The sequence below is a fragment of the Phacochoerus africanus genome, chromosome 3 (assembly GCF_016906955.1).
Source record: "Phacochoerus africanus isolate WHEZ1 chromosome 3, ROS_Pafr_v1, whole genome shotgun sequence".
In the NCBI taxonomy this organism is placed as follows: Eukaryota; Metazoa; Chordata; class Mammalia; order Artiodactyla; family Suidae; genus Phacochoerus; species Phacochoerus africanus.
In genome coordinates, this window is record NC_062546.1 from 1,534,237 (window position 1) to 1,560,965 (window position 26,729).

At 60.2% G+C, this 26,729-nt stretch overlaps 1 protein-coding gene across 3 annotated transcripts; it reads right to left on the bottom strand.

The window, feature by feature from the left end:
• Nucleotides 1-9: 9 nt before the first annotated feature.
• On the bottom strand, nucleotides 10-26,590 carry SS18L1 (SS18L1 subunit of BAF chromatin remodeling complex). 3 transcript variants are annotated; one of them, XM_047770716.1, is made up of 11 exons: nucleotides 26,350-26,590; nucleotides 17,990-18,066; nucleotides 17,435-17,519; nucleotides 16,622-16,766; nucleotides 15,952-16,149; nucleotides 15,022-15,183; nucleotides 14,635-14,739; nucleotides 13,654-13,746; nucleotides 6,235-6,354; nucleotides 4,929-5,056; nucleotides 10-2,725 (listed from the first exon to the last, which is right to left on the bottom strand). In XM_047770716.1, the coding sequence occupies exons 1-11, from the start codon at nucleotides 26,416-26,418 to the stop codon at nucleotides 2,699-2,701; spliced, it is 1,209 nt and encodes a 402-aa protein (XP_047626672.1). In that variant the 5' UTR covers nucleotides 26,419-26,590; the 3' UTR covers nucleotides 10-2,698. The 3 variants fall into 3 exon arrangements, with proteins under 3 accessions (XP_047626672.1, XP_047626671.1, XP_047626670.1); XM_047770715.1 differs by lacking the exon at nucleotides 10-2,725 and having other exon boundaries at nucleotides 3,741-5,056; XM_047770714.1 differs by lacking the exons at nucleotides 10-2,725; nucleotides 4,929-5,056; nucleotides 6,235-6,354 and adding an exon at nucleotides 11,539-12,186.
• Between the last annotated feature and the right edge of the window lie 139 nt (nucleotides 26,591-26,729).

Sequence of the window (26,729 nt, forward strand, 5' to 3'; positions counted from 1 at the left end):
TCTCCAGGGTGGTTTTCGAAGAACCGGTTTATTGACAGATTACACCAAAAGCATAAACGGTTTCGACGCCAAACTCCGACGGAAAAAAGAAACGAACCAGTAAGGATGGTTTTTACCGCGCTCACGAATGAGCCCGTCTGACCTACTCCGCACAGAGGTGCCGCCACGGCCGAAAGTCAGGCCGCCCTCTGTGCGGGTCTGTGCGGACGCCCCACGGCCGCGCCGCGTGCGAACCTGGGACCGGCTCCGGCCCCGCTCCCGCCCGGATGCCCGGTCCTCGGCACGCCCGCCCCGTGGACAGGTCAGCCCTTCTGCACACTGGCGGGCCACTGTCAGACTCCGGACAAGCGCAGGAAGTAGGAGCGCCGTCTGCAGGCTTTGCTCCCACCTTCCCGGCCTTCTGCCGAAGCAGTCGCGAAACGAGCACCACCAAGCACACTGCACAGACAACTCACTGCAGCCTAAGCGTTGCAGACGCTCGCGTTACAGAAGAGAAGATATAATACAGAGAACGAAAGGGAGCTGCTGGCATCACTTTCCCCACAATATTACATAAGAATGGACAACACACTAAATAAACATTTTGTTATTAATCATTAAATATATTAACACCAAAAATCATGTATAAATTAGGAAATAAATGTACAAACTATTTCACAAAGTGCTTTTTTAAAAATATATACACAACATTCAAGAAATTCTTAATGTAAGACATTTCAGATTGAAGTTTTGGGGTAAAATTTTAAGCGTCCTTTTCCTTCAAAAAGTATTAATACAGCACTTAAAAAAAATAAAAGGCATATTCCCAGATTGGCAAGGAATACAAATAAACTACTTTCAGTTACCTGAAATGTTTAACATTTTCAAGGGGAAATTTTAATCCCCATTGAACTTGCAAATTAGTTCTATGAAAATTGTCAGGAAAGAACATAACAAAATCAGGGGAAATGACTCCCCAAATGAAACTGCTAATGTCTGTGTCATTTAGCAATTAAGGACTCTCTCATTGCAGTAATTTAATCTAGACATGTATTTTTAAGCCCTTAGCAGTATTAAGGGTTTTTCTAAAACCCGTATGTCTACAAAATAACCACTTCTATCCCCATGTCTGTGTGATTCTGTCTCCACAGAAGCGGGGAGAAGGTCCTAGAGCAGGACTTGTAGGCGACACGGGCTGGGCTGTCCTTGTCCTCTGAGCCTCGGTTCTTCAGCTGTAGAATGGCAACCATAGTTGCCTCCACATTCCCAGGTGGACTGTCAGAAATCACTCCAGTAAAAACACATGAAAAACGTCTTATTAACCATAAAGCATTCAACTCTGGATAAAGAACGACTTTAAAATTTTAAAACGTAAAACAAAATGATTAAAACCATCACCTTCAGTAGAGCTGATATACCAAGAAGTGGAGAGTTCTTGTATTTTCTTGGTTGTCTTGGAAATAGGTCAGCATTTACCCAACACGTTTTGACGGCGTCACAGTAAACAGGGATATTATTGCCCAAGTGCAGGGTGATGAAATGTCCATGTGACTTACTAGTGAAACGCAGAATTTTTCTTTGACCTGACTTTTCCACGTGAGCTGTCTTCAATGTTTGCACAGAATTTAAATGGGATGTAATGTCCTAGGAATGTAAAAAATGACTCGAATTTCTTGATCAAAGACCTTTCCTTCTCAAGGAAGAACACTGTAAAACTCGGCGCTGTTCTGTTTACAAATGAGATGTGACTCTCAGACATCCCTACAAGAAAAAGAGCGCTTGCTTGCAGGTGGGAACGCGGCCGTCCTGGATGAGAGGGTGCGAAACAGACGCTTGCCAACTGCCTGGAAAACTTGGTGTCTACGTTTTAAATTGTAAATTTAGAACTGGGCATATTAAATACTAAAATCCCAGAAGTGACCGTTAGTCAAACAAGGGCCCAAGCCGAGGAAGTTCCAGTGACCTGCCCTCTCTTGCCCTCAGAGAGCCTCCCCCCGGCTCAGGCTCGTCCCGCTCTGCCGTCACGGATTCACACGCGTTTGGACCACAGTCTCAGACCCCGCTTTACTTTTTCGTACAAAAACACGTCACCTTTCGGAGAAACGGGATCGGTGAGAGACACAGGGAACGCGGGCGCTCTGGAAACAGCCGTCTAGAGCCTCTTCAAATGAAGCCTGTTAATCCTTCCGTCGTGTGCCAGGAACTGACTCGACTCACAGAGGATGCCTCCCGCTCCCTCCCCATCGAGGCACAGAAGGGGCTGCCACCCACCCCGGGGCTGTGCACACGTGCCCAGCTGCGGCGCGGCCAGTGACAGACACGCTCACGACCCACGGTCCGACAGGGGCTGTTTCTATGAGGACGTGGCCCGTGGCATCGTGTGGGTGCGTCCACCACTGGGCACCGAATACTCTGGTGACCAAAGGACCCCTAAAGCTAGCTAGAAACACCGGGGCGGGGGGACAAAAAGGGAGGACGTCTCCGTTGTACGGACATACAATACTATACACAGCACCAAATGCGTCACACCATCAAAGCGCCTCTGGCACCCGCGGTGCACGCTCACGGTCACACCCAGCGTGAAATGTGCACGCCTCACATGCAGACGCTGTGTGGGGCGAAGGCGCAACCCACGGGTCACAGCTCGTCAGAACTGTCACCAGCCTGTCCGTCCCCGGACAGACATGCCACCGCGAGGCTCCACACGGACGCTTGTCCCTTACTGCTGGTAATTTCCATACTGGCCCTGCAAGAGAACAAGACACAGGTTGCACCTCCACAGTCCTGCGGGAGAGGGTCCACGCCCCCAAGTAAGACGGACCCCCCACCCCGCCAGCCAACACCCAGGATGAGATGGCAGTGGACGGGCAAGGAAACAGCTCCTGCCCGTTTCCACCAGGCCTTCTGGAAGCCTCCATCCAAGCTTCGGCTACTGGCTTGGGTCAGAGGGGGTCAGAGGTCACACCGTCACCCGGCGGCTCACTGTGTGCGGCACTGCAGCCCAGCCTGGCCCTGCCGTGAACGGCGAGGTCTGCCAGGGCCTTGCCCCGTCACAAACGACCTCGGCACTGCTGCCAAAAGCCCGGTGTCCTGCGAATGTTCCAATCCGCCTTCTCAAAGGCCAAGAAGTTCTGCTTCTCAGACCCCCCTTCCCTGGGCCTGGGTCTCTGTGCTGAAAACTCAGTCTCTGAGTATAACTGGCCATCCTTTCCCTCTAGGGGACAGGATGAGAAGCATTTAAAAATAAAATACCAGGAGTTCCCGTTGTGGTGCAGCGGAAATGAATCCGACTGGGAACCATGAGGATGCAGGTTTGATCCCTGGCCTCGCTCAGTGGGTTAAGGATCCAGCATTGCCATGAGCTGTGGTGTCGGTCAAAGACATGGCTGGGATCCTGCGTTGCTGTGGCTCTGGCGTAGGCCGGCAGCTACAGCTCCAATTTGGTCCCTAGCCTGGGAACCTCCATATGCAGCGGCTGCGGCCCTAAAAACCAAATAAATAAATAAATAAATAAATAAAAATACCAGGAGTTCCTGTTGTGGCTCAGCGGGTTAAGAACCTAACTATGATCCGTGAGGATGCAGGTTCGATCCCTGGCCTCACTCAGTGGGTCAAGGATCTGGCGTTGCTGTGAACTGCAGGGTAGGTCAGATGGGGCTCAGATCCCATGCTGCTGTGGCTGTGGTGTAGGCCAGCGGCTGTAGCTCCAATGCAACCCCCAGCCTGGGAGATTCCGTGTGCCAACAGTGCAGCCCTCAAAAGCAAAAAAACAAACATAAAAAATAAAAATAAATAAATACGTAAATGAATAAATCCCGGACCTTACCTACTGAGTTACCTGAGAAAAGCAGCCACAGTCCACGCGGTGCCTGGACGTTTCACTGGCCTGTAAACTGTGCTCAGTGCCACTGACCCAGCACAGGAGGCCACCAGTGGACAACCACCTCTTGCAAAGGACGCTCCCAAGACACCCAGGGGAATTCTCGGCCCATGGGGCCTCCCCACAGGCCCCACCCTGACCCGGCACTTGACCCTGACCAGGCCAGCTGCCTCAGGGCCTTTGCACAGCCTCCTCCTGCCCTGGGTCACCCTCCTCCTCCGTTTCTGGCCCCACGTCACCTCCCCTGAGGCGCCCCCGGCACTCATTCCCCCCTCTGCCCCCCGTGGGTTCTCCCACCAGGAGGGCGACACTCCCGCTCTGGGGCCCTTCTGAGCGCCCCCGGTGGGTGTCTGAGAGGCATCTGACCCTCTGCCTCCCTGATTCTCTCCTCTGCACCCAGACTGTCTCCGGCCACCCAGGCTGAAATCCTGGGGGCCACCCCACCCGTCTCTCCCGCCCACCACACATCCAGTCACCAGCGGATCTCGCTGAAGGCACCGCTGCCGGCACCAGGGTCCTGGGGTGGGCGAGGCCAGGCCGTCCTGGCAGAGGAACAGCTCCGCGCAGGTCAGACGCCCTTGCTGCCCCGTCCCTGTCAGTGATGCCAGGCCTGCTCACTGTCAACTGAGGGAGGGCCGCAGGTCTAAGCCAGCCATGCCACCCGCTGCCCTGTCCCTCTGCCTCCTGAGGCCTCCTCCCAGAACCGCTGGCTGCGGCTCCCTCCTGGCTCGCAGGCTCTGTTGGGCGAAACGCACACCCCAAGCTCTGTCTGGTCACTGTCCTCCAAGCCCACAGTGGACCACAATGCCACCGGGCACGTGGGGAACCCCTGAAGTCAAAGGACGAGGCTCCAGCGGCAAAAGCTGAGGACACAAAGTGCCAGCTGTGAGTGGCCAACGGGAGCATGCACACACGGGTAATTTCTGAAAACCTTACAAGCGCCGAGCATCGACGTTCTGGAAGGGCCCTGGGTGCCAGTTCGCCCGTCTCATTACTGCTTGTGACCAGAGAGGCCACCCTGGTCACGTGTGACACACACGGCGAGTCTGGGAACATGCAGAAGGCTTGCCTGCTCGTAGCCGTACGGCCGCTGCTGCTGGGCGGACGGGCCCGTCTGAGATGCTCTGTAGCTTCCATACTGCTGGCCTTGTCCCTGCTGGTAGCTGGGGTACTGCGAGGGGGCGCCCTGGGCAGGCCCTGGAACACACACGGGAGCCCTGAGCCCCCTTGATGGCCCCGTCCTCCTGAGTCCCTGAGACCCTGGCACCCGTGAGGGGAGGGCCCCGCCCCACCGGCACGGGGCTGGGGGACACTCTCTGCGCGCCCGATTCCTGGGACCAGGGTGCACCAGTCACAGCGGTCACTGCAGACAGCAACCACCTCATGGGGAAGGGGGAGAACTGACAAAGGCCGAGTCATTCTCCAGAAACGGCTGCTCTGAGGGCTGCGGCTGGGAAAACACTGCAGTCCCCAAAATAAGAAAGTTCTTAAAACTAAAAGGACGGGGTGTGCCCAGGGGCACAGGCCCCCACTGAGCTCCCAAGAGGAGGACTGAGCCGGCCCGAGCAAGATAAAGGCGAGCTGCACTGCAACGGAGGACGAAAATAACACCCACGAGCCCCCCCGCCCCCCCGCCCCGGGCACAAGCAAACGATGACTACGTGACGGGGCAAGGAGGGCCCCACCCTCCCCACAGGACCAGAGAGTCCAAGTGGACACAGCCCCCTGGGTGGGGCTGGACTGGTGACTCTTAGTCTGGAGAAGGCGGCGAGGCTGACAGCGGGGGCCAGGCAGACACCCCTGACTGCGCGAGCCAGCTCAGCCTCAGCAGAGGCAAGTCACGCCCACAAGGCAGTGCAGGGCCGTGGGCTTCTTCTGCAAACCCAGACCCCAGGCCAGGTGAACCCAAACCACGGCAGGGTCCTCAAAGTGCCTGCTAGCCCTGCACAAAAGTGCTAAGGCCGGGGAGTTCCCTGGTGGCGCAGCAGGTTAAGGATCCTGCATTGTCACTGCTACGGTGCAGGTTTGATCCCTAGCCCAGGAATTTCCACATGCCGCAGGTGCAGCCAGAAAAAAAAGTGCCAAGGTCAAGAAAGACCAGGGAAGTCCGAGGAACTGTAGCAGCCCCGGGAGTTGCGGGGCCAACATTACACAGGGTCCTGGACCTGCAGCAAACCAGTGAGATCCGAAGAAACTGCCACGGCCATGGCCACACACCACCACTGGCTGCTTAGCTGTGACCATGGGAGCCCGAAAATGGACGAGGTCAACAACGGGGGAACCCTCAACCCTCCAGGCAACTTTTCTGGACATCCGCGACTGCACCTACGGAGTGCCGGGGTCACTGCACGGTCTGCACGGGGAGGCCCCCTTACCGTAGCCCTGCTGCTGCCCAGGGTAGCCCTGCTGGTTGGGGTACTGCTGCTGGGAGTATGTCTGCTGCTGAGCCGTGCCCTGCTGGTACCCCGCCTGCTGCTGGCTGTACTGCGAGTTTCCTGCAGAGGGAAGGAGACACGAGTTCGTTTCCAGGGAGCAATGGCAGCTCGGACGTGCCGCGAGGCATGGGCCACTTTGGGATCGACTGAGCCCGCTGCTTCACTACCTCTTCTTTTCACCATTCAAAATTTTATTACACTTTCTCTTACCACCTTACAGGAATACAAACATAGAGCCAAAATGAAAAGGTTAATGCAGTTAAGACAAGGACCAATACCAGCTTTGGTAAAGTGAGTGCCCGCACTCGCACAAGATATGTTGAGGTCCCAACCCCAGGAACCTGGGAACGTGGCCCCATTTGGAAATAGGGTCTTTGCAGATGTGATCAGTTAAGAGGAGGCCGTCCTGGGCCCAATCCAAGGACTTGCGTCCTTATGAGAAGAAGATCTAGACACAGACGCAGGCAAAGGCCGTGTGATGACGGAGGCAGAGATGGGGCCCAGTGTGCATGCCCCCGGCACAGGGACCACCAGCATCTCCCACAGCTGGACAGAGGCCTGGGACAGGCCCTCCCTCAGAGCCCCCAGAAGGGGCCAGCCCTGCCAACGCTTTGATCTTGGTTCTGGCCCCAGGACCTCGAAAGGATCCATCTCGGTTGCTCCAAGCTGCCTGTCTGGGGACTTTGTTACGAGGCCTCAGGACAGGACCAGGCTTGAAGCACCTGCCTCCCAGTGAGGGCATCCGAGCAGCTGGTCAACTGCGGTTTTGGTTGTGAAGGAAAAGAACAAAGTCGGAGCGGAGTTCCCATCGTGGCTCAGTGGTTAACGAATCTGACTAGGAACCATGATGTTGCGGGTTCGATCCCTGGCCTTGCTCAGTGGGTTAAGGATCCAGCGTTGCCATAAGCTGTGGTGTAGGTTGCAGACACAGCTTGGATCTGGCATTGCTGTGGCTGTGGTGTAGGCTGGCAGCTGTAGCTTTGATTAGACCCCTAGCCTGGGAACCTCCATATGCCATGGGTACGGCCCTAAAAAGACAAAAAAAGAAAAAAAAAGATTCGTGGCTGTGCAGTTCCCACTGTGGCATAGTGGGTTAATGATTCAGACTGTCTCTGTGGAGGCGCCAGTTCAATCCTCGGCCCAGCGCAGTGGGTTAAGGATCCAGCATTGCTACAGCTGAGGTGTAGCTCGCAAAAAAAAGAAGAAAAAAAGAAAGAATCGAAGCCATGAAAAAAGGAACCACTTGTTTGTGAAAGAGGCTGATGTTGTCATTAAATGCTCTGCTTATTTAAACTTGGCAGGAACACGGCTGCAAAACAGTCAGGGGCAAATGCACAAAAGACTCATCTATAGAAACTAGTTTTCGAGCAAGGATGGGCCTCAGGGACCCGCGGGGTGGCCGTTTCAGGTGGAACCACCTCCGCTGTCCCGAGTGCCCGCCCCCAGGCGGCTGCCATTCGTTGTCCAGAGAAAGGCGGACTCCCCCCCGCCCCGCCCCCAACAGCGGTGCTGCAACCACAGGCTGCAACCACAGGGGTGTGGAAGGGTCTGGGCTTTGATTTTCAATGATACCCAATGATATTTAACATTTTCAAGTTTGACTTCTAAATTCCCAGATACATTGAGGAGATCTGAAAAGGTGAAAACTGGAGTTTCCTGGTGGCGCAGCAGCCTAAAGATTCGGCACTGTCTCTCCTGTGGCGTGGGTTCAATCCCTGGCCCGGGAACTTCTGCGTGCCATGGGTGCAACCCCCCACACAAAAAAAGATTAAAAAATAAAAAACAGGGCAAGCCCACCTTGGAGAGGTCTGGGGGAGGGCCTCCCTCGTGCCCGGCCCGCCAGCCCAGCTTCATCGCCCCCACGGCATCTCCAGTGCTGTCCTGGGCATCTCTCCCGTCTGTTCCCAGCGTGCGTGTGAACGCCCCCTGGGCACCCTCTGCTCTTACACAGAAGGCAGCACCCAGACACGCCGGTCCCACACCCTTGGCAGGACCCTGCAGCCGAGCAGGACCTGGGGGCCTTCCCAGAACCCCCTCCCCCATGTCCTCCTCCTGCCTTTTGTCCACAGAAGATCCTTCGTCAAAGAACACGTTCAGAGAAGGGAGAAAACGAAGAGAGCAAAACAGTCAAGCAAGACATTACAGTTTAGCCATTAAGCAAAGCCAAGGGCTACGGAGAATATTCTGAACCATGTCCTTGAGGCATTTTGCAGATACCGAGACCCCCGCCAGGGGGAGAAGCTGCCTGCATATGCTGCCCGCCCGGAGGAGCCGGACAGGCTGGAACCAGGAACGCTGTCCTGATTCCCTGGCCACCAGCCAATCGGAAGGGCCCTGCGCTGATCTCGCACCCACGGCGCCTCCACCCCGTCTGTAAAAACCCTTCCCGAAAGCCTTCGAGGAGTTCGGCCTTTTAAGCACCCGCCGCCTGGACCGCTCGCTTGTCCCCGATCTAAACACTGCCCTTTCCTTCCCCACGACCCTGTGTCGGGAAACTGGCTTTACCGATTGCGGGTCAGCAGCCCCGGCTTTGGTTTGGTAACAACCTGGGGGACCTGCCATGTTAGTGCCCTGGACATGTCACACTGGTCACCGGCTCAGTCCAGCCTTGGCTCCCGCAAACCCCACGGAGAGGAAGGGAAGTGCCATCGGGACGATCGGGCTGCCTCGGAGCGCTCCGCACCCAGGACCCCCCGACGACCGGGTCCCACTCGCTGGGGCGGCCCCCATGGCCCTTCGTCCTGCCCGGCCCCTTCCTGGCCCTGGGCCTCTACGCCAGCACCCTGTCATTCCACAGACCCCACGGGTGCCACCGCCTGTGAACAACCCCAGCACCAGCCAGCCGTGCCCCACAAGGTTCCCCATCCCCTGGGGGACGAGTCTTTCTGTTGGCTACAGCCCGCCCCTGACTGCTCCCACCCAACGTCCCTGGTCCCTGCCGCAGGGCACGCACGCCCCGCCCAGCCCCGCCCCAAACAAGACCTGGCAGGCCACCCGCTGAGGGGTGACTGGTGCCATGTCACACAGGTGTGGTCCCGGGTAGGCGTCATTAACAAGAAGGTGGAACAAAGCACTGCCAGCTCCAGGAGGAAACCGCGCCATCTGCCACGCTTGCCTTGAAAGAAGCCACTAAATGTTTTAGCAAACTTCTCATCAATTATGGAAGGCAAGACTGCGTCACCCACAACGAGGGTACAAAACACACACTTCAGACTTCAAAAAGCTTGTCTGGGTGAGCGTTTCTGCCAAACGCGCTCCGCAGGGCTCCCTGCAGCAGAGCAGCGTGGGGGGCAGGCCGGGGGGGGCCCACGATCCTGGAGGGGACGAGCCCCGCTGGCCACCGGTCCCCGGGGCGCTTTCTCTTCACAGCACGGACACGCAGGAGCGCAAACGCCCCTGGCAGCAGACTCTGATTTTCAAATGTGCAACCCTTCTGAAAATGGCCCAAACAAGCAGACTCTTGGCCCTGCAGGGTGCGCCTGTGTGGGCACCTGCTGAGCCTCCCGCTGCCCCCGCCTCAGGGCAGCCCCGCCGTCCGGAGCCGCGCTGCACGGTGTCCTGCCCTCGTCCAGGTGCCGCCCGGTCAAGCTGGCTGAGGGGTGGCTGCCTCTCTTCCCGATGGGCCACCGATCCCTCAAGCCTCACAAATGCCCCAGTGCCACCTCCTGAGCCCACAAAGCTGCCGTGGCGCCGGGTCCTGTCTCAGGGACTGTTCTGGAGAGGCGTCCAAGGCCACAGGCAGGTGACATGCAGAGAAGGCTCCCTCACTGACTCCTGTTTCCAACCGTGAGGACTAAGGGGTAGATAAGCCCCAGGTGACCACAGGTGTGTCCGTTTCGGTCCTAAGAAAAGCAAGACCGACTGTCACACAGACGACGCCTACGTCGCGGGGCATGAAAAGGCTGGGAAGAAGCCCCACCCGTTCACGCAGCTCAGCCGATGCCAGGATGGACAGTCAGTGTGCAAAGGTAACGGGGACCCTCGAGCCGCCTGCGGGCGAGTCTACCTTGGGAAGCCTGCGCCGTCTCGGTTCCCTGGCTTACATCCGTCATGACGTCTCTCATGCATCCAGGGTGACGCCGGGCCACGGCCGCTGCAACACCCCAGCCCCGCAGAGCCACCCAGGCAGGCGGGCTCCCCCGCACGAGAAGCCCGGGTCCGAGCCCAGGTCTCCATCCACGCACGCGGGAAGACGCCGCTTCGCCGGGGCCGCGTCCCTTGGGCTTCGGAGTTGTCCGTGATCTCCCATCACGCGTCCCGAAACGTCCGTTATGCTGTGGAAAACGACACGGCAGCTCCTGAAAACACTAACAGTGGGTCACCCCGCGAGCCGGCCGCTCCGCTTCTGGGTTTAAGGGGCACAGCGCGCCTCACCGGGCTGCGCAGACACGGCGTCTTTCAACAGTCGAGGGTCTGCAGCGAGCCCGCCGAGGCCATTCTTCTAGCAGCATTTTTGTTCATGTCGTGTCTCTGAGTCACATTTTGGTGCCTCTGGCACCATCTCACCTTTTTCATTGTATTTGTGATGGTGACCTGTGACCGCTGATGTGACCATTGTAATGATTTTTAGTTAGTTTTCATTTTCGTGCGTTTGCTGGCCATGCCTGTGGCACGGAGACGTTTCCAGGTCAGGAACGGAACTCGAGCCACAGCAGCAGCCTGAGCCGCAGCAGGGACAACGTCAGGTCCTTAACACACTGCACCACAAGAGAACTCTCGTTTTTTGGGTTTTTTTAAAACTAAGTTGAGTATTTTGTTACTAAACTTTTCCTTGTTTATCTGCAAGGCTGTTGCCTCACTGTATAAACGTAGCAGCAGAAACACAGCATGGTGCGAAACGAAGGCAGTAACACTCTTTATCGACACCGTGCAACGAACACAAACTCTTCTCCACAGCCCGTTATTTCCGGCGGGAAGCTCATGAAGAGCTTTGCCCCAGGTCCAGGGGGACGGCTGTGAGCAAGTTACCATGTTACATACATAAGGCTTGAGGTAACAGTGGCATCCTCGAGGTACCTCATTTCCTGAGTAGTTTTACCCCAGATAGTTTCAAGAATTCTGAACACTGTGACCGGAGCCGAGCCTAAACCTCACAGGGGGCTGTGCAAAGGGTGCACAGGGTCTACCTGAGGCCATTAGGAAGTCAAGGGTCTTTTTTCCTGGTAACCTTGTAAGTAGTTTCTTTTGCCAAAAGCTGCTTTTTAAAAAATCTATCCACCACTAACTGAAGACAGTTATGCCAGATTAAGTTGTTTCAAACTGTTTATTCAGGGCTCCCCTTTCACTCCCGAGAGAGCTTGTGTGTTTCTCCTACGCGTCTCCACCCCTTCATTCATCCAGTTCTGAAGGGTTACTGCGTGGCGTCTAGACCCGCCACCCATCTTCACAGCAAGATGTGTTGACAAGTCCTGGAGCTTCTGCTAGAGCTTCATTCATTTCAGTTGCTTCTCCGGAGAGAGGGGAAGAGCCTTCACTAGCAGCCTTCACACGTCCCAAGGCGCCAAACTCCCCTTGCTGGCTCGGCGTTGTCCCGGCTTCAGGCGGACTGCAGGCAGCACCTCCCAAAGCTTCCTGTGCAAAACTGCTCATTGCCCTGTTCCAGTGCCGTTTTCCGCTGTTCTCCGTTCAGCTTTGTCTGTGGATTTTCGCAGAGCAGAGCGGGGCCGGGGTGCAGCCACCGGACAGCACCCGCCTGCAGCCCCCGCGGCCGCGGCAGGCAGGGGGCGCTGTGGACGCAGAGACAGCGCGCAGGTGGGAGAGCGCAGCCCGCAGACACCGAGCCGCTCGCAGCGCCACGTCCGCAGGGGTGCAGAGGGTCGCGGCAGAGCACCTCCAGCACCCCGGCCTCTCGAGAACTCTCGCTTCTTACTTTTTCTCTTTTTACGGCCTTACCTACAGCACATGAGAGGTCCCAGGCTCAGGGTTGAACCGGAGCTGCAGCTACCGGCCTACACCACAGCTCACAGTAACCCTGGATCCTTAACCCACTCAGCAGAGCCAGGGGTCGAGCCCACATGCTCATGGACGCCCGTCAGGTTCGCTACCGCTGAGCCACAATGGGACCTCCCAGGGTTTTTATCTTTAAATTAAGTTAAATACATTGGGGTTTTTTTAGTTTTGTATATACTGTGAAACCAAAGAACTCAGGTGACTTTCTCTATTGCAACTTCTGATTTATCCTGATGGTCTCGAACCAAGTATCTGAGAGGTCTGCCTGCACCCCAAAGAATTAAAAGCGGGACCTGGAAGAGATGTTTGTAGACCCACATTCCTAGAACATGACTCACAATCGCCAAAAGGAGAAGCAACCCAAGGGCCCATCACCAGATGAAGGGATAAGTTGAATGTGGTCCATCTGCCTCAGAAAGGAAGGCAGTTCTGACTCCTGCTCCCACACGGATGAACCTTGGAGAGGTGTGGCTGAGGGGAAGGATGAACCCTGTGTGACCCCCCCCCCACCTCCCCCGAGGGACCCAGAGGAGTGCGGGGGCTGGGGGCGAGGCGGGGCCCAGGGTCTGAGAAGGTTCCGGAGACCACGGCAGGGATGCGGACACAACAATGGGAACGCACTTAACGCCCCTGCACCGTGCACTTAAAATGGTTAAGACGGTCGGTTTTGTTCTGCGATTTTACCGCTAGGAAAACATCACCCCGGAAGTCAAATGCGACTTTTCAAGCCACCCGTCCCACATGGACCATTTGTCCTCTTTCTCCAGGACCCCCGGCAGCCCCTCCATTCTCCCCGCTCCTGACACCCAGGTGGGTACCTGGACATCACGTCACCCTGGGCGCTCATGCCCTCTTCTCGGGGGCCTCCTGAGGACGCTGGGAAGTCCCTCCACCCGACGGGCCAGCTGGCACCCGCTGTGAATCACCTGTGCCTGTTTCTTCCCAAATCTGTGTTTAGGGACGTCACCTGGACGGCTTTAAGTCAGTGGGGCTGGGAGCGCTTACGGCAGAGAAATGGGCGAGCACGACCGACCAGCGCTGTCTGTCCAGGCGGCCACGGCCAACATGTCGTGGCCTCACCCTCCATCTGACCCTGCACCGGACGACCCCCACCCCCAGATGCGCCTTATCTGGCCAGCAGGTGTTTGAAGAAATGCCCAGGCCACACCCACTGCAGCAACACCCCCCCACACGTGCCAGCGGCTCGGGTCCAGAGGGGGCAGGGCGCCTGGGTCCCTGCCGGCCACCCACCCGAGTTTAGAACAACGGATGGCCTTGACTGAGGAGACTGAGCCTGGACCAGGTGGTGGATTGGACCCCGAGGCCCCTCCTTCTTCAGAAACACGTAGGCACTGGCGGACACCGCCCCCGACCCCAGGCACACCCGGTAGGAGCCCGCGGCCGCCTTACCGCCCTCGTAGTAGTGCTGCGTGGACTCCTCAAAGGACCGGTCGTAGCTCTGCTCTGTGTAGGACGACGGCTGGTAGGCGTAATCGCCGTGTCCTGCGGGCAGACGGGGACACCCTGCAGTCAGCGGAGGGCCCTGACCACCCAGACCCGGCAGGGACAGCCAGGAACACAGCCGCTGGGGTCAGGAGAGCCGCAGCTGGACGCGGCCCCCCTGCTCCCGGGGCCGCGTGAAGCTGGATGAGGGCGGCGTCCGCAGCTCTTAACGTCACTACGTGGTCACTGTCCCACACTGCTCTGTGGGATCCCATCAGGAGCACACGACCCCCACGAGGCCTGGTCACTGCTACACGGAGGGCTCACGGCTTGCCTGGCACTGGCCTCAGCCACCTCCCTACCACCCACACCGTGAGCCGGTCAGCTCACACCGTTCCCTGCCTGGGGTCCTCCCCAGATCCCACCCAGCCTCTACGGCCACTTTAAATGGCACCTCCACAAAACCTGAGGCTACTTAAAGATGCCTGAACGGTGACCCAGAAAAGGCAAAGAGCCTGCCGAGACTGACCCAGCAGCTGGGAGGTGAGGGACACGGGACAGTCAGCTCAGGCTTGTCACCGTCCCGAAGGCGCTGCACAATTTTTCTTGGCCGCCCCGCAGCCTGTGGAGTTCTCGGGCCAGGGATCAGATCCGAGCCGCAGACATGGCCTAGGCCACCGCTGCAGCAATGCCTGATCCTTAAGCCGCTGTGCCGGGCCGGGGGTCGAACCTACGTCCCAGCACTCCCAAGACACTGCAGATGCCGCTGCACCCCAGGGAACTCAAACTTTTATGTCCACTTTTTAAGGCATTTCCATCCGTCCACTCAGAGGACCTCACCCCCCAGCCCAGGGTGGCCGCCCCCACCCCAGCCCCAAAGGGGGCTCTGTGATCTCCGCCAGCGGGTGTTGGGGCGACGGGGTCTGGACTGGGACCACCGCAGCTCACCATCGGGGTAGTACTGCTGGCTCAGGGGCTCCGACGCGGCCTGGCTGTGGCCGTACTGCTCGCCGCCGTAGTACTCCTCCTGGCCCAGGTACTGCTGGGACGAGCCTGGGGGACAGCACTGGGTGTTAACTCCTGAACCCGAGAATCTCCCCAGCGGGCCACCAGTTGGGGGATGCCCGCCCAGGGGACCCCAGCCCTCTGCCACCCATCCAGCCCCTGGTACCCCAGACTTCACATCCCGGCCCCGCTCCCCCATGGACACGCCCCCAACGGGGGCTCGCACCTGACCCACCCCGGGGACGGCACCGGCTTCTCGTCACAGCCCAGGGCTCTGTGCCACCCCCCACCGGTTCCCACGGAGACAGAGGCGCCGAGGGCGGGCCTTACCTTGCTGGGAGGGCCGGTAGGGGGCCATGGGCCGCTGCCCTATCATGCCGCTCCCCTGCCCGCTCTGGCCCATCATGGCCATGGACTGGCCCTGGTAGTGCTGGGCCCCGCCCTGCGCCGCGCTGTAGTGGGACGAGGCCGCCTGCTGGTGCATCATGGACACTGGGCGACACGACAGACCCCGAATAACCCCGAGAAGCTCCCGGGGCGGCGCCTCCCTCCCCGGCCTGGGCCCCCCCACCAAGGCCAGCCCCTCGAGGCCACAGCACCCTTCCGGCCAGTGCACCTCTGGGCGACTCATAAAACGTGAAATGCCAGCCCTCACTCCCCCAGGCTGGTCCCCGAGGAGTGTGTCACTCCCACCCCCAGAGCCGGGCCTCGAAGGCCCCTGGCAGGGGCCCTGTCTCTGCCTGTCCTTTCCTGTCACCCCTGCTCAGGACCCTCTAGAGCAGGGCCGACCAGCACAACGGGAGAGGAGCCACAAAGAGAAGCCAAAAGAAACAGGTGGAAGCTAGTGCAGCAACATATTTTATTCAACTCAACGTATCCAAAGTAGATCGCTTTCAATAAACCAAGGAGGCACCTCAGACCCTCTCCGCACCATGTCTGACACTCGGGGGCCATCTCCGTTTGGACCTGATGCTTCCCAAATGCCCAAGGTCCCAAGCCACTGCCACGGCTCCCTCTGGCCCCTCAGCTGGCCCTGCCTGCTTCCCGCTCCTGCACTCTGGCCACGCCGGCTCCCCACCCATGGGAGCCCCAGACTGTCCTCCCAGTGGGGCACATGCCACCCCTCCCCAGAGCCTTCCCTGAAGCCGCCACGGGCAGCCACCTAGCCCCCCACCCGCCTGGCCGGCGCCCCCCGGCTCTGTCCCCGGGGCAGCTGCCTGCACACCTGCGGGAGGGTAGTGGGGCCGGGCAGGGCGGTACCTGGGTTGGACTGCATGCTGATGTTGGCCCGAGACACGTAGTTGCTGATGGTGCCCTGGCCCTGCAGGGGCACGCTCTGCGAGGCCGGTCCCGAGTGGCTGTAGCCGGGCCCCGAGCCGTGGCTGCTGCCGGACATGCTCATGGAGGTGGTGGGCAACGTGCTCGGCGCCGTCTGCTGCAGCGACACGTGGTTCGGGCCTGCGGGACGGCAGGGGGGGGGGCGGGCGGGGGAGACCCATCTGAACCCTCTGACGGCGGCCCTGCCTCCGCTCACGCTCGCTTCCCTTCGGCCACCGTGGGAGGGAGGCTGACCACGGTCAAGGGCGCTGGGAATCCGGCACGTGACTGCGACGGGGACAGGAGGGGGGCAGCTGCCTGCTCCCCACGATGCTGCTGCTAATAGCTCCTGACGCCTGTTAATGGTTCTTAAGCCAAGGACAGAACACTTCCGTTCCTGTCAGGGGCCCGCACGTGCCCCCGCCCTGCCGTGCCAGCAGAGGACCTGGAATGACGGCTTTGTGCCCCCATGTTTCACTGCACGCATGCACCTGCAGCAGGACGTCCAGGGGGCCGAGGTCCCCCATGGATGGCGGCAGCCGGCCACTGTCACCCTTGGCAGTGACCCTGCTCCCCGGAGCCAGCCCCGACCCACTGCACCCAGGCCTCTCACCGTTGCCGATCTGGGCCTGCATGAGGGAGGAGGGCGGCAAGCCCGCGCCGATGGCGTCGCCGAGGCTGCCCTGGGCGTGCAGGCCCTGGCTGGAGCCGCTCTGCGACAGCCCCCCGGGGCCCAGCGTCATGCTCTGTGTTGGCGGCTGTGGCAAAGGGAAGGTTGCTGAGCGGGTGGTTAACTCGGAGAACCGCCACCAGAAGCCACTCCGGGGCTCAGGCGCCCCAAGACCTGCAGCCACACACTTCATGGGCACCTGGCAAACGCCTCTAAGATGGACCCACTTTCATGCTTAGCCGGACCACCAGTGACCAGCCGGAACACCTCCGGCCAGGATGGAAGGGACACGCCACGTGTTCACCAAGCTTGTCAACACATGTGCGGAGGTTTGAAGCTGGGCCCCCTTTCCTGAAGCTCGGGACTGCTCTGCTGGCGACCAGCTGTGTCCTGGGCTTGCGGCACAGACCTCCCACCCTCCTGGTCTCAGCAGGCCGGTGGTCTCTGTTCCTCCCACCCCTGGGGTCCTAGGGCCCTTGCACAGCTGTGCTGTGCATTAGCACCACGTTCCTGGGGCGGGGGGCCCTCCTCCTCCCCCTCCCCCGCAGGCCCACCTCTGGCCACGGGATGTAGAGGGGGAAGCAGCTTACAGGACCCCCTCCCAGATCTGGACCAAACAGCAGCTCCGAAGGTGTGGCACGATGCTTCTACACCTCTGCCCCCCCCCCCCCGATGCTTCTACACCTCTGCCCCCCCGCCCCGATGCTTCTACACTTCTGCCCCCCCCCCACCGCCCCTGGCTTGGTGGCCACTCACGGCGGGCAGCAGGGACTGCATGTTCTGGTTGGAATCCGCGATCGTGGCCAGGTAGACCAGGTTCCGGTGCAGAATCTGCTGGTACCTGCGGGCGAGGGTGCAGGTGAGGTGAGGTAAGGCACCCAGGACAGGCCAGGGCTGGGGGGGCGACGCTAACACAGGGTCTGTTCAGAGACGGGAGGTGGGGTTGGGGCCCAGGAGGGGCTGCCAGGGTTTGAGCTTCCTCCAGGCCTGGGCACTGGGCCACCTTGAGCCTCAGCCTCTGAAGAGGCACTGAGAGGACGCAGGAAGGCTCAGCTCAGTGGAGGAACACGCTGGCGGCTACAACGGCCATTCGTGCGCCCACTCTGTGTCCAGCCCTGGAGTCGCCCAAGGTCACACCTAGAGGGGTCTGCTGTCCCTGGTGTGGCCGGCCTGGGCTTCCCACAAACTTGCCCACTGCTCCTTGGGGGTGACCCAGGGGGAGCATGGCCACTCAGCTGGCCCCGCGGCCCAACGGCTCAGGCCACCCAGCCCAGGGGAGGTCGGGGGTGCGGGCGGCAGGAGGACACTCACTGGGTGCACTCGGCCGTCTTGCCCTTGCTCTGGTAGTCCAGGATGCACTGGATCAGGTGGTGGTTCTCATCCAGCATCTGAAGGAGAAGCGGGCGTGAGTGCCGGGACCCGGTCTGCAGGCGGCCTGCCCGGCAGGAAGGCCCTGGCTTGCTGCTCATCCCTCCGGCAGGGCCGGCCATCAGCGCCGGGCGGCTCTCAGCCCCAGCCAGCAGGACCAGGCACCTTCCACCCCCCCCACCCCCACCCCCGTGAACCCCGGAGCCCGTGTGGAGAGCGAGACCCTCCGTCACTGCCACAGGGAGTGGGGGGGGGGTCCTGGGGGAGGCAGCCTGCACCCCCAGGGAGCTCCAAGACCACGAAGGCACCTCTTCCGGACAGCCACTGGGGGGCGGCACCTGGCAGGCCCGCGGAGACCGTGGGGCACGCGCCACGGAGATGGAGAGCCCTGATGGCCGCGCTGCTGTCCACAGAGGGCCTTTGCCCAGAGACTCTCCTTCTCGGTCCTCCCGCGCTCTGACCTCAGATCCTGCGCCTACGGAGCCCGGGGCCCAACCTGACCGCAGGGAGATGGAAGCGCAGCCCCCGCCAGCCTCGCATCTTCCCCTCGGCCCCTGAGCCTCCAGAGTTGGTTTCTCTTGTTCTGTGACTTCTCAGTTACAACTTTGAACGCTTCGCTTTACCGTTTTCTCTGCAACGCGGAGCCGATGCCCTAAGTCCAGCAATGCCCAGCCCGGCCAAGGAGCCAGCCCCAGACGGAGAACCGCCGGGGGCGCTGCGGGCCTGGAGCAGCCTGCAGAGTCCACCTGCAGCAGCTGATGAAAACCACGGGAGGACTCGTCCAGGTTCAGAAAGGAAGGCACCACAACAGACCGTGCCCGCTCCCTCTCGGAGCTCCCTGGAGGCGAGGTAGGTTAAGGACCTGGTGGTGTCCCTCTGTGGCCCAGGTCACCACTGTTCCTGGCCAGGGAACTTCCAGGGGCTGGCAGGGATTCTCCCCAAAGGGCACACGGAGGTATGCAGACGGCTCCAGCACAGGACTTTCATGTTGGCATCACCCGTTAACAGTTCAAAACAGGGGGAAGCCAGATGCTAATGTCGGGGTGATGCAAACAGGCTGGCATCTCCCTGGGACAAGGTGCTGACCAGCCATCGTGGACATCTGTGTAGTCCTTATAAGCAGGAGAAACTGCTACTCTGTTAGGGGTTTTTAAGCAAAGTCCTAGGTCAGTAAAGTGGAGTGAAAAGGCCAGGACACGTGGGGTGAAAGAGGCGGACTGGGCACCCGCGGAGCTCCAGATACACCTAAGGGGCGAGCATTGGGAACAGAAACCCCTCGAGGGACAAGAGAACAGAGACAGGACCCAGGCAGCGGGTTCAAGAAGCAAAATCAAATGTCAGAACAGTAACTGGGCAGTGCCCACGGCACCAGCTGTGACACAGGCCACCCTGGGGACCCACCAGGCTCAGAAGGTGGAGCCCCCGGGAGGGGATTCAAGGACCGTAACCGGCCTGGGAGGCAAGTGCCAGACACGTGGGCAGTCGAGACCTCAGTGCCCTCTTACTAGCGCCCTGGTCCTCAAAAGGGCCCCACACCAGCCCACCCAGGAAGCCTGTGAATCGGAGCAAGCAAAAGCAGCCAAAAGCTGGGGAAATGATTACACAAGAAGAACCCTTAAAATACAAAAAGAGAGAAAACCATAAGTACTATTAATACCCTCAAAAATAAAAGAAGTTATTGGACTTGTCTGAAAAAAAAATGCAGAGTTCCTGCTGTGGCTCAGTGGATTAAGAACCTGACTGCAGCAGCTCGGGCTGCTGTGGAGGGTTCAATCCCCAACCAGGTGAGGTGCGTTAAAAGATCCAGCGTTGCCACAGCTGCAGCTCAGATTCAATCCCTGGCCTGGGAACTTCTGCAGGTGCAGCCATTAAAAAAAACTAAAACGAAAAAAGATGCCTTTGGAGTTCCCTGGTGGCTCACCAGGTTAAGGATCCACGCTGTCGCTGCAACAGCTTAGGCTGCCGAAGCGGCATGGCTTTGATCCCTGGCCAGGGAACTTCCTCATGCTGTGAGTGCCAGGGCAGGGGGCGGTGGGGGGAGAAAAAAAGACACTATTAAACACAGCAGAAAAAACAAAAAACCCTGGGGTGTTTAAAATACAGTGACCATGGCAAAAAAGGGCTGATGAAGTGGCAGAAAAGTTCCCGACAGCAGAGCAAAGACCGATAGAAAACAGGGTGGTGAGACCAGAAGACAAATCCCTGCGGCCACAACCCACCCCTCCAGGACTTGGGGAGCGTCAGCGAGCAGGCAAAGCGCCCCAAAGGAACTACGGAGACGGCTCAGACCGTGAAGAACGCGCATTTCCAGGAGGGAAGGCCCAGCTTGACAAACACACCGGGGCCCAGAAAGGTCCTGGGAGTGTGGGAGGAGAGCCACCAGTCCCCGAGCAGCCACACGGGAGGACCCGCGGGAGTGACGCCGGGGCCTGTGTGACATCCCGCGGAGACACGCTGGGCGAGGACCCCCCCGCCCCCCGACCCCAAGCGGTGGTGTGAAGGTGGAACGAACATACTTGGTCTTTTTCGGCTGCCCCGCGGCAGATGGAGTCCCCAGGCCCGGGAGCAGATCCCAGCCGGACCTGCAACCTTCGCTTGCAGCTGCGGCAACACCGACTGGATCCTTTAACCCACTGCGCCGGGCTGGGGATCGAACCTGCGTACCTGTGTCCCACCGCTGCCAGGACGCCACCACCGATGCCGCTGTGCTGCCGCGGGAACTCGGGAATCAACACGCTTTCTCAACACAGACCGGGAAACGCAACTCCCACCCAAGGGGGTCACCAGCTGAACCATGAGCTTCTAGAGGGAGCGAGTGACGGGCCTTCTGCCATGAAGCGCAGACGGGGCGGACGGGGCAGCAGGGAGGCCTGCGGGTCAGATCACGGCCCCGCACCCCGCGCTCGTGCCGTGGTTACGCCTTCGTTTTCAGGAAAGCGATCTTTAGACGTGGGGAGTGAAGGTGTATCATGCCCGCAACTTAATCGCAAACGACGCCGGCAAAACCAGCCCTTACACACAGGCCAGAGGCGCCAGGAGCCACCGAGGCGCCGTGGGAACCTGGGGACCCGGGGAAGGGAAGAGGATTCTTCCAAACGTCCGTGCCTCTCACACCTCTTCTCAGGATCCCCCACAGCACTGGTCCCCGAACAAGGCAGCAGATGCCAAAGGGGGAAGGGAAGGCCTCAGAGCAGCGCAGAAGCCTGAAGAATCCGGGACGTGGTGGGGGGAGCCCACGGAGGCCCGAGAACAGCAGCCCTGACGCCGCGACACCTGAGCTGAGGAGGCTCCTGCCGCCAGAAGAAAGGCTGCGAGGAACGGGGGTGAGACGCGATTAGGAAGAGAAGGAGATTGGAGTTCCCTGGGGCTCAGCAGGTTTAGGATCTGGCGGTGTCACTGGGTGGCTGGGGTTCCATCCCTGGCCTAGGAACGCCATGAGCCTTGGGGCAGCCAAGAAATAAACAAAGAAAGAAGAGTACGAGGGGCGTGGGGAGGAGAGGGAGTCTGGGGTTAAGGGGCGCCTTTAGCACAGAGGCGCGACGGGGCCCCGCCGCACAGCCCTGGGAGCCACACCCCGTCTCCTGGGAGGGAGCACGACGGGAGACGCTGCAGAAAAAGGAACGGGCGCGCCCATGTGATGGGGTCACCGTGCTGTACAGCAGAAAGTGGCACCACAGCACAAGTCAACTATTCCTTAATTTAAAAAAATGTAGCTACTTGGTTTAGCCATGAAAACAGCACGAGGGTGCGGGAGTAGGGGGGAGGTGGCCGTGGGCACATCTGCTCCGTGCCCACGTGGTAGCTGTGTATGGGGTCTGGAGGCGGGGGGGATGGGGGCAGGCTCCTGCCCCGTGATGCTCACTTGCAGGTGTCCCCACCAGTGCTCTCAAGGCCCCCAGCCTGTTCCGTGGCGCCGGTGGTTCAGGGCCTGAGCACGGGCCTGTGTGCTGGGGTCAGAGGACAGCGTCCCTACAAGCCTGGGGCTCCTGCCCTCACAGAGCAGGAGAGGGGCAGTGCTGATCCAGATGCTTCCATTCTCCACCAGAGGGCTCCCAGGACGCCACCAGTTCTGGAGCAGCGTCCTGCAGGAGGCCTGGCAGGGGCTGTTCCCTCCCTACCCCAGGGGGCCTGCACTCAGAGCCTCCAGGACTCAGCTTCAAGTGCTCTCAGGGGCGGCACCCTGGCCCGGGTCCCCCCGACGCTCCATGGGGTCCCATCACCCCCCACCCCCGCCCCAGGGCGGGCCTGAGGACCGGAGCGCGAGGCCACCAGGAGAACCTTCCAGGCCTCTGTTCCCAGGGAGAGCGCTTCCAGGAACCACTGCCCGCCAGGCCAGGGGAGGCTCGGAGTCCCCAGGCCGTCCCCGCTTGTGAGGACAGCTCCAGTTTTCAAAACGGCCCCTCATCCCCCTGACAAATGAGCCACCGACTTGGGTTTTATTCGCCGCCCTGTGGCACATGCCGTTCCCGGGCCAGGATTGGGTCGGAGCTGCAGGCACAACCTAGGCAGGACCTGTAGCAACACCGGACCCTCAACTCACTGTGCACGGCTGGTGACCGAACCTGCGGCCCAGCGCTCCCAAAATGCCTCCAACCCCACAGTGACACAGCGGGACCTTCTGGCCAGTTGGTTTTTTTTTTTTTTTTTTTTGCTTTTTAGGGCCGTGCCTGTGGCGTATGGAGGTTCCCAGGCTGGGGGTTGAATCAGAGCTGCAGCTGCTGGCCTGCACCACAGCCACAGCCACGCAGGATCCGAGCGGGGTCTGCGACCTTCGCCACAGCTCACGGCAACGCCGGGTCCTTGATACACGGAGCGAGGCCAGGGACTGAACCCGAATAGTCACGGATCCTAGTTGGCTTTGTTACCGATGCGTCACGACGGGAACCCCCAGCCACCTTCCCTAAGACAAGTTTCAGGTCTGACTACACACAGGCCACCCCCAACCCAGATGGTCACCCCTCACCTGGGCCCCCCACCTCAACCCCTGGGCACGCAGCACACGGGGACGGGACAGCCGCCTGCTGGTCTCAACCTCCAGCGCCAGAGCCACGCCAGCACACACGCCGCTGCCCACCTGCCTATCAGCCCCCTGGGCCACCTCCCCGGCCAAGGACGAGAGCATCCCACCCTCCAGCTGACGAAAGCAACACCATCGGTGACGCCGAAACTACTACTTTATTAAGCAACTACGGTGCGAGGGAGGCACCTGCCTGCCAGCAGAGGCTGGGCACCCAGGGGCCTCTCCGACGGGCCTCGGCCCAGCCCCGCAGCCCAGAAGACGGCGGCAACCCCAGCTCCACCGGCAGCGCGGGGGCTCAGGCCCCGGCCCCAAAGCAGGGAGAGTTGCTGGGACGTTGCCCACCTCCACGTCAGGACCGCTGGCAAATTCACATCCCCTGGGGTTCCCACCAGACCCTTGTGTCACCTGCACCAGCGCTGTGCTCCGTCCCCAAAAGCAAAACTTCTCACACGTGGCCCAGGCCCCCCAGTTCCGGCTGGCTTCGGGGCCCTGCCAATTTGGGTGCCTGTACCAGCTCCCTGCAGGACCACCCATGATGTCCTCAATCTCTGAGCCCCTTCCCACCCCCCAGCCCCCCGCCCTGGTTCTCCTTATCTGCAGAACCCCTCCCCCCCACGTCCTCTTTCACAAGTTGAACTGTGTCTCTCACCATGACAAGTTCAAGTCCTAAGCCGCCATCTGTGATCACGGCCTCATCTGGACACAAGGTCTTTGCACGTGTAACCGAGTGAAACTGAAGTCATACTGGATTAGAGTGGGCCCTAAATCCTCTGACCGGTGTCCTTGGGAGAAGAGGGAAACTGGACAGAGAGAAGCCTCGTTAAGACGGAGGCAGAGGCTGGGGTGACACGTCTACAAGCCAACAAGCAGAGGGGCTTTAAGGATGGCCAGCCACCCCCCAAATCTGAGAGAAACACAGACTCTCCCTCAGGACCCTAGAAAGGAACCAACCCTGCCAACACCTTGACTTTGGACTTCTAGGCCCTCCCAACTGCAAGAAAATTAATTTCTGCTGCTCCAAACTACTCCGTTTGAGGTCATCTGTTACGGTAGCCACAGGAGACAAATACGCCTGCCTAACCCAAAATTTCCACTGATGGAACCAGGGTTACAGATGCTCCAGCACGTACGAAGCACTAACTATGCCAGATACCGTGCCAGCCTGGCAACACAAGAACAGGTCCATGACCCAAACACTTGGGAGCCCAAGGGACATGTCAAAGCACAGCATTCCTCACGTGACTGCCATGGGGGCATGAGGAGGGGACATTTCAGTGGGGCCTTGAAGGCTGAGTAGGAGTTTGCCTGACAGGCTCCCATCCAAATGTACTCTCAGGACAAGTGTATACTTTCTGCTGTGCCACTACCAAGTAGGCTGCTGTAGAACCCCTGGCTTTTCTCAATGCTCTGAGCATAAGCACAGGCTGTGGACACAGCTCCCACGAGCACAGAACACATTTCTCACGCCCTCTCAGAACACCAGTAAGAGAACGCTTCCAAACATCGAAGTGAGTACCCAGACCAGCCCTCTCAGAGCACGTGAGACGACAGCCTAAGCTGAAGACTCCTCTCCACTGGCCAGCTGGCAGATCTTCTGCCCTGGGACACAGGCTTTCGGATGCTTGGGACCAGCGTGGCCACACACACTCTGGCCCAGAGAATCTGGGGAACTTCAACAGGGAGCGAGCGCCAAGTGCAGCTCCGTGGATGAGTACTGATGCCAAGGTGGCTTTGGGAACAGGGACGATGCTCCCCTAAAAATCCAGGGTCCCCAGAGGAGCTCCGGGCTGCCCACCCGAGCCGAGAGCCACTGTCTGGGTTGGCCTCCTGGCTCCAGCACTTACCCGCAGGCACTCGGCCTCCTTCTGCCGCTCTCCTTCTCCACCAGCCGCGGATGAGAGTGACCACTGCAAGCGGTGACGCGCGTCAAGATGGGCCCGGCCCAGAGAATCGGGCCCCTACTGAGCGAGTACCGCTTAAGCGTGGACTAAACAAGTGAACACGCCCCACGTTTTCCCTCGTGTTGCTACTGCTTTTTATTTAGAGTTTACAGAGGCGCCTCATTCGTCAAAACCAGTCACAGCAAAAAGAGTCTCAAAATAGCGGAGGCTGAGGACAAGCCACAAGCCCTGAGACATCATCACGGGAGAAGGTGAATCCCAGAGGGACATAAAAGGGTCCCGGAAACCCAGGGATTCTTCGGAGAACCCAGCTTAGAAAAGAGAGCAACCTGGCTACCCGACATCGAGGAACTCAAAGCTGAAGAGTCGAGAGCCACTTTCTCCTGAGCTTTATCTTCTAAACAGAAGCAGTAAAAATTTTTAATTTCCATTTCAAAACCTAAGACTTGTATTAAAATGTCCCCAAACCCACGTGAAGGTTATGTCTAGGAAACCAAGAGGCCAAACTTACAGCACGCAGGCAAGGCTGTAAAACCAGTCTGTAAAGTTTTGTTAGGTGAAGAGGCTGGCGAAGTGTCAAGGCTGAAAAGCAGCGTGACACTCCAATAAGAGCGGCCGGCCAGCCGGCCCCGAGGCGTGGAGCGCTCCTTAAAGAGCTGCGGGGCTGCAAGACCGGCGCCCTCACTCTGGATGCACCTCTTTGTGCCTCGTAATGCCAGCACCTAAATGGCAGGCGGGGCCGGCGGCTGGGACGGATCCCCGGCGCCCCATGTGCCCCGTGCGCCCTCCACCAGCCAAACTGCGCGCGGGGGCGGGGGGCCGCCCACGGCGCAGCGTCACCACTTTCTCAGTCAGGAGGGTCCCCTCGGCGCACCCAGCGGCTCGCAGACACCACCCTGCGGACGCCCGATCCGGACGCCGTGCACCCGCACCCCGGCCCCGAAGGCGACAGGTCTCCACTGTCCCCGGCGGGGCCCGGGGTCGTCCCCGGCTTGGCTCTGCGGACATCACCCTGCAGACAACATCCCTTGGACACCACCCTGCGGGCACCGGTCCTGCCGCCCTGCGCTCCTGCCCCGCGGCCCCGGGCCCAGAAGACGGCGCGTCCCCACTGTGCCCGGTGAGGCCCGGGGTCGTTCCGGGCTGGGCTCCGAGGACACCACCCCACGCGCCGCCTTGCGCCCCAACCCACCGCCCCCGCGCACCCCCGCCCACATTGGCGCACGCTGGCCACAGAGCGCGCGCGGGGCCCCAGCGGGGTCGCGGCGGTCGGCTGCGCCCCGGCTTTGTTCGCGCCCCGCGCCCGCCGGCTGCCCTCGACCCGGCCCAGCGCCCGCCCGCACCCCGTGGCCCACAGCCCGGGACCGCGGCCCCCAGCCCACCTTCTGGATGGTTTGCTGCGTGACCTCCCCTTTGCCTCTCGGCCGGGCGGACGCGAAGGCCACCGACATGGTCGCGGGCGCAGGATCAGCCCGAGATCATCGGGGTTTATTCTCCGGCTGCGCTCGGCGGCCAGAGGCGCTCATTCTCCGCAGTCGCTGGGGGGCGGGGGGCGCGGGGGGTGCTGCGCCGTGGACTCGCCCGCCCCGCCGTCGCCGCGTTGCCTCCGGACCCGCCGCCTCGCCGCTCCGCGCGCCGCCGCAGCCTGAGACCGAGCTCCGCGCGGCGCCCCCGGGCGGCCGCCTCGCGCTCCGCGCCGGGCCCGCCGCCGCCGCCGCCGCCGCACCGCCCCCCGCGCCCGGCCGTCGGTGGTTCGGCCCGG

Bases quoted from the DNA above. Each gene is read 5' to 3' on its own strand.
- SS18L1 (XM_047770714.1), bottom strand. From the start codon at position 26,418: ATGTCGGTGGCCTTCGCGTCCGCCCGGCCGAGAGGCAAAGGGGAGGTC. The intron at 16,150-16,621 runs GTGAGAGGCCTG...GCCGTCCCGCAG, and splicing joins GCAGGCCCAGATCGGCAACG to GCCCGAACCACGTGTCGCTG. The intron at 13,747-14,634 runs GTGAGCTGCGGT...GTCTGCCCGCAG, and splicing joins CCAGCAGTACTACCCCGATG to GACACGGCGATTACGCCTAC.